The 7128-nt window shown below is 35.6% G+C and overlaps 1 protein-coding gene across 1 annotated transcript in view; it reads left to right on the forward strand.

Annotated features, from left to right (window-relative positions):
• Nucleotides 1–304: 304 nt before the first annotated feature.
• LOC107713036 (probable cytosolic iron-sulfur protein assembly protein ciao1) overlaps nt 305–7128 on the forward strand; it is a 14309-nt gene continuing 7485 nt past the window's right edge. Inside the window, exons 1-7 of the mRNA XM_016518454.1 lie at nt 305–373; nt 472–621; nt 3807–3955; nt 4055–4166; nt 5534–5622; nt 5716–5911; nt 6025–6100. Of these exons, the coding sequence (XP_016373940.1) occupies nt 483–621; nt 3807–3955; nt 4055–4166; nt 5534–5622; nt 5716–5911; nt 6025–6100 (761 nt within the window). The 5' untranslated portion in view covers nt 305–373; nt 472–482. The remainder of the gene's footprint in view (nt 374–471; nt 622–3806; nt 3956–4054; nt 4167–5533; nt 5623–5715; nt 5912–6024; nt 6101–7128) is intronic.

Consider the following 7128-nt stretch of genomic DNA (forward strand, 5'->3'; position numbering starts at 1 on the left):
GATCACATAACAATAAACATAATCTTTCCAACAAAACAAATTAATTATTAAATAAAAATTCTACAAAAACACCAAAAAGTGAGCATACATTCAAAGTTTTAGTTGCCTTTTTGTTACTGGAAGTAGATAAAGATTTAATGTAGATTTTAATATCTTTTTGAAAATAAGATAAGTGGGGGGTAACTTTCATAAACTTGCATTTGTGAATAAAATATTTTGCAAGCAAAATAATTAAGTTGCATACAAAGTAAACATTTCCATATTGCTTCTCATTTTTCTATATTCATGAACACTTTCACTACAGTCCTGATGGTGGCGCTGCTGCCGTGCATTTGCATCAACAGGAAAACACTGAAGCAGGAAGCAGGAAGCTGCTAATAAACACAAGTCTTGAAGCAGTGTGACGTTTGAGAGAGGATAGTGTGGCTGATCGGGGAAGACTTACATGTCATATAATCACAAATATCATAGAGTAATACGAGATGAAGGGCGCGCTGGAGCTGCTGCAGAGGGTGAGTGCGCACGCAGACGCGAGCTGCTGGTACGTCGCGTGGAACCCGGCGGGAACGCTGCTCGCGTCATGCGGCGGAGACCGCGCCATAAGAATATGGGGGAAAGAAGGTAAAAATACAACATATTCATGTTTTACACCACAGATCACCTGTCTAAACCATGTACTTATATATGAGAGTTGAAGTACGTCAAGTTGAAGTCAGTGAGTCCTTAAAGCTGCAGTCCGTAAGTTTTGCCTCTTTGTCGCCATCTCTTAAACCTGCAATTGCAGTTATTTGCGCAATTATTTTCTTAAAGGGGTCATATGATGCTGCTAAAAAAAACATTATTTTCTTGTAACAATTCAAAGAGAAAGGAGATATTGAAATCGCATCATATGACCCCTTTAAACGTGGGTTGTGCACCGGCACACAGATTCTAGCCTACGTCTTGGACTATATGACCCGAAATAAGGGATATTGTCATCTGAACAAGTAAGTAACAAGTCTGCCATGTTTATTCTGACCAACCGAGGAAAAAAGCTTTACAATAAATCACGCTACCAATGGTGATTAAATCTAACGATCGCTTCGCTCATATCACTTCAAACCGTGCAAATTATTATTATTGTTATACTTTCTCAAATTGGTAATGTTAACAACAGGGGCGTGCACAGACATTTTGAGGCACTTCTCTTATTTATTTTAATTTTTTTCCTAAACAAAATGTTAAATATATTAACACAATTCTGACTTACCAATTTATTTTAATTCCCTCACACTCACCCAGTTGTTTGATGTGGTTTCATTTTTCAACAGATGTCTACAAAATAATCGGTTCACAGTGTTGTTATAATTACACTTACTGTAACATGCACACACACACGAACTGATGGTGACAAGAACTTTGTTTCACATTTGAGGGAGGGCTGTTAAGATCTACCAGCATACAACATATTAATAGAATGGATAGTTATTAGATGAGGAGCCTGAGATCAATTACTTACCAATTTATTTTAATTCCCTCACACTCACCCAGTTGTTTGAAGTGGTTTCATTTTTCAACAGATGTCTACAAAATAATCGGTTCACAGTGTTGTTATAATTACACTTACTGTAACATGCACACACACACGAACTGATGGTGACAAGAACTTTGTTTCACATTTGAGGGAGGGCTGTTAAGATCTACCAGCATACAACATATTAATAGAATGGATAGTTATTAGATGAGGAGCCTGAGATCAAAATTATGAAGTTATTGTTTAAGGCAGGGCACTTCATGTGCTGTTCAATTTTGAGATTTTGGTCTATTTTGCTCCCATGTCTTTTTTTGCTCTCATGGAAAGGAAATTTACAAAATACACATTAAGGTGTTTGTTTTAAGCCCACTACCCTTGTCTGTTTGCTTCTGTAGATTTCTTCTAAAATAACCAAAACAAGCTATCTGCATATATAAACATAACATTTCAAGGAAAAGACTCTTGAGGTTCGTCATTAACTAATAACTGGGGAAGTTCTGTAGTGATATGCTTTAGTTATTTTGTTTATCCTATTCATCTGCAGTGCCTTGTGTCAAATGTATGCAAATCAGTGGATTTTAATTACTTAACGCCTGATTTGCATATCAATGTGGCGATTCTGATGACGTTATTCATTTTACTGTATTCAGCTGTAGTTTCTCCATTAAGTTAGCCTGTATGCCCATGATATATTGCCTTAGCTAAACTTTAGCTAACTTATTACATGGTAGCTCATGAGTCATGGAGGTTAGCAAGACAATTCTGTGATCGATGTGTGCTACACTTCTGTGCTGCGCGGAGGGAAGAAAGGCATCGGAACTCGACAGAACCTCAACATTTCCCTGATATTTTTTATTTGTTTGACAGAGAAAGCTGTGCGCAAACAGATACATACACACGCACACATAATACATATATTCTTTTATTTATTAAAAAAAACTCCCCAGAAAAAAGGGCACTTTCTCTCAAGGAAGAAAAAGGGCAGGTGCTCAAGCCCCCTTTGATGTCTATGTGTGCACGTGCGTGCACGTGCCTGGTTAACAACATCAGCATTGCGTGACTACGTGTATGTAGTGTGTATTAGCGTGTAGATTTCAATTTCTGTACGGTCTAATCTCTAATTGTCATACCATTCGAAATTCATATTAAGAAATTCTTTTAACCCAAAAATCAAATTATTCTTCCTTCGAACTGGTTTTCTTTGAAATACAAAACTTGTGTAATCCCAGGCTATCTGTAAACAGATGCACATTTAAAACTAGAATATAATCTAATTTCAGTCACATGTGTTTCATAAACACATAGTCCTTTCTGGATTACAATCCGCCATCAAAATGATACATTTAATTATTCCAGCTGCTGTGAGAAACGGCTATAAATGATCCGCCACCTGCAGGATCCTCACATGCAATATAGCATACCAGCCGGGAAAACTTCTTTTTGATTACAGACGTGACGTAATGACGCAGCTGCATGCTCGAATTGCTGTACCACTCAAATTAGAAAACATTATTATAAGCTAACCATTGTGTAAGTAAGGCGATAGTTTTGAACACTGGTTATGTACTCGCTCTTGATTTCGGGTTATTTTTAACCAAAAAATGTTACGGACTGCAGCTTCAATAAGCAACAAAAAGAGGTGCATACATGCAGTATGTGATGCACAAAACAAATATAGAACACCCTACACACTGCTTATACTATTTTACTATTTGCTATTTATTTAACATCCTTGCAAGACTGCATCTGATTATAGATTATTTTGTATATACGTATTTGACATATTTCTGTTTCTATTTATATATTCATACACACCGAGGTGATACAATTTGTTTGAATAATTCATGTTTTTGAATGACGTCACACCAAGGCTGCATTTGTATGATCAAAAATTACAGCAAAATATTTTGAAATATCATTACACTCTAAAATAGCTGTTTGCTATATAAATAAAGTTTAAAATTAATTTATTTACATGACAGAAAAGCTTAATTTTCCAGACACCTGAAGACTGGAGTAATGGCTGCTGAAAATTCAGCTTTGTCATCACAGAAATAAATTACATTTTAAAATATATTCATATAGAAAACAGTTATTTTAAATGATAATAATATTTTACAATATTACTGTTTTTACTGTATTTTTGACTAAATAAATACAGCCTTGCAGAACATCTTTCTTCTTTCAAAAGCATTTAAAAATTTTAATTATTACAAACTTTTGACTGCCAGTATATATTCATCTTATTTTATTTTTATTGTTTGTGTCTTATGTGTCTGATCTTTATTCTCAGGGGATAGTTGGGAATGTAAGTGTGTCTTGGCCGATGGACACCAGCGTACGGTCAGAAAGGTGGCCTGGTCTCCCTGCGGGAAATATCTGGCATCAGCCAGCTTTGATGCCACAACATGCATCTGGAAGAAGACGGATGATGATTTTGAGGTTTGTTTTTGCATAAGCATAGTTTCAGACCCTTAAAAATTGAACAAAGTGACATTGTTAACATCTCGTCGGACTGACATGTCCGTCGTGTGTTTACAGTCCCTGACAGTGCTAGAAGGTCATGAGAACGAGGTCAAGTGTGTGGCCTGGGCTCCGTCTGGAAACTTACTGGCCACCTGCAGCAGAGACAAAAGTGTTTGGATCTGGGAAGGTACATCAGGAAGTGATAAATGAATAGTCTCTCTATAGCAAAAATACAAATACATATTGTTTTCTTTAGAATGACATGCACTAATGAATCGTTCATAATAAGCCAAGGAATGTGCATTAAGAAAGTAACATTTTTATTTCATTTTCACTTTAAGGTTTGACTTTGAGTTTAAGGTAGCAATTTTAAGTTATATGTATCATCATAATTCCCAGTTGATTCATCAAAGTACATTAAGACAACTGTTCTGTATTGGAAAGGTTTTTTAAATATAAAAATGAGAAATTATTAAATTAAATATGTATACAGTATTTGCATACATTTCCAGAAATCTGATCATTAGATAAAGCCAAATTCTTGTTTCATTTTGATGATATATTATAGTCAAAGGTTTTACAAAAGGAAAACGGGATATCTAATTGAATCACTCCATAAATCAGAAAATACTGTCAGCACCCTGGAAAAAATATGTATATATTTTTCACCATGTTTTAGGAATAAAATGTTATGTAAATCAGGCAAATGATATATGAACAAACCTTCAGAATATAGATTGGAATAAAACTGTAAAGTTCTGTTCGTGTAAGTGCTACTAAAGTGGAGATTTCTGGCTTAAATATTTTAAGAAAACAGCCTTATATTGTAATTTAAATCTACAGACACAAATAGATCAAATATATAGTTCAGTCATGAAACTCTAGATGGCGCAGGCTGACGGGTTGTTAACGTAACTGATGATATTCAGAGAGTTAAACGACTTGGCACAAGCTGATTGGTTCATGCTGCATATGCAGCCAATGAGCTTACTGCCTTGCATTTATATGGCTGGCTAGCATTCACTTGAGATTCCTGCAGCGCGCTTTCAGAGTTTCTCTGAAACCCTCCACCTTCCCCAGCTCCACCTGTATAGATCTGCTACGGGTTATTTTATATGCTATTTCTGCAGCAGCAGTATGTCTTAAATACTCACGGCACCGTATCGCCGTATGCATTGGCAGTAGCAAGTTCCTGTACTTGCTTGCAGCAGCAGCAATAATCTACAACTACAGCAATAACCAACAGCAGCAGCAATTCAGCAGCAGCGTAGCAGATCTATTCCGCCAAGACCAAATACATTAACACTGTCATATCCATCACCATGCTAAAATCTTCAGAGAGTTGTCATAATTGAAATGTAATAAAATAAACACTTAAATGTGTATTTTGGATGTTTTCTTTCCGCTAGTCTGAAAGTTATGCAAGTAAAATAGCCCAAAAATCTCAAAATTGATCAGTGCATGAAGAAACAGTAGTTTTTCCTGTAGTGTCTTTCCTTAAAGTAATTATTAAGATTACTATTATTTGTGTTAAACCCTTTATTTTCCTTCTAGTGGACAAGGAGGATGAATATGAGTGTGTAAGTGTTGTGAATTCACACACGCAGGACGTGAAGCATGTCGTTTGGCACCCGACACGGAAGGTATGATATTGACATGCATGTTATCCGGCGCTCACATTATTAATGTTTTCACACAAGTAATGACCAGCTGTTTCTTGTAATTTTCGTTTGCAGCTTCTCGCATCAGCCAGTTATGACAACAAAGTGTGTATTTATAAAGAGGAGGATGATGACTGGGAATGTAGAGCCACGTTGGAGGGTCACGAATCCACCGTTTGGAGTCTGGCCTTTGACCCTGAAGGACAGAGATTGGCGTCATGTAGCGATGATCGTACCGTGAAGATCTGGAAGGAGTCGACGCCTGGAGATGGTGAGAGCGTGAGGATTTCAAAACGTTTCTTATGTACAGTTTTGTTCTATATTGCTATTTTGAATAGTAAGTCTGTAGTTCTTGGCTCGGCTGTGATGGTGATTTTGTCACAGGTTCAACAGATGAGTCCTGGAAGTGTGTGTGTAACTTGTCTGGATGCCATGAGAGACCAGTATATGATGTTGCATGGTAAGATGCACTGTGTTAACTTCAAGTCTTAACCCTATAAAACCTACTGTTTTATATTTGATGAGTGAATTTACAAGGCCTCTATATTATCAACATGATCAAAACTGCTGAAAACCTGTTGAACACAATCTACTTTACTCCATTCCTTCTGTCGTCTGATTGATAGTTTGTATATTTTTGTATATTGTATATTTATATATTGTATATTTTTAGCAAGCAAAAGGCCGTTTAGTATAATTGTACAAATATCCACCTTCAGCTTGTGCTTCACGTGTCTTTTTGCTATGAAATCTTTACTGATTTTTCCAAAGCAAATATTAGAATATTTTTTATTGTTAGTAATATTTCAAAATGAACATTTACTTCACCCTTGAAAATCATAACAAGCGATGTCCGACTTTGGAAACTATAGTTCTCTCCTTAACCCTCATCCGCCCTCGGGTCATTTTGACCCAAAACTGATTTTCTTAAAATTCAAAAAATCGTGTGTTGATCGTACCGGACTTTTGTCACACCTGCACCGGGAATACACAAACAAAATTGAGTGGATTCGAGGAGTTTAAATGGGTGCAATAAAAAAAAAAGTAACAAAAGTGTCCCTCGCGGGTCATTTTGACCCACATAGAAATGAATGGAATTACGAGAAAACTGTTTTTTATTACATTTGTTTTTTTTGTTTTTTTTTAATATACAAAATTTGAGACAATCCAGTAAAGATTTATACCCAAATGAAGGGCTGAGACTACAGAATATCCCCAATGCAGAAAAAACTCACTTAAACACACACTCATGGTACACACACTCCCATAGAACACCTTATAATATGTTTCATGTTTCTGCTGGAATATGACTGTCATTTTTCCATTTTTTTTTTTTACTTAACACAGTTAAATTTGAGTGATGTGGTGGAAACCAATGAGTTTATATCATATTTATATTTTTTAAAATATATTATATATTTATTTCATATTTATGAAATTGTATGAATATACATATGTTTAGGTTATAATTCAGTTAGAATTTTTTTT

Source organism: Sinocyclocheilus rhinocerous, unplaced genomic scaffold, assembly GCF_001515625.1.
Source record: "Sinocyclocheilus rhinocerous isolate Xijiao unplaced genomic scaffold, SAMN03320098_v1.1 scaffold448, whole genome shotgun sequence".
NCBI lineage: Eukaryota > Metazoa > Chordata > Actinopteri > Cypriniformes > Cyprinidae > Sinocyclocheilus > Sinocyclocheilus rhinocerous.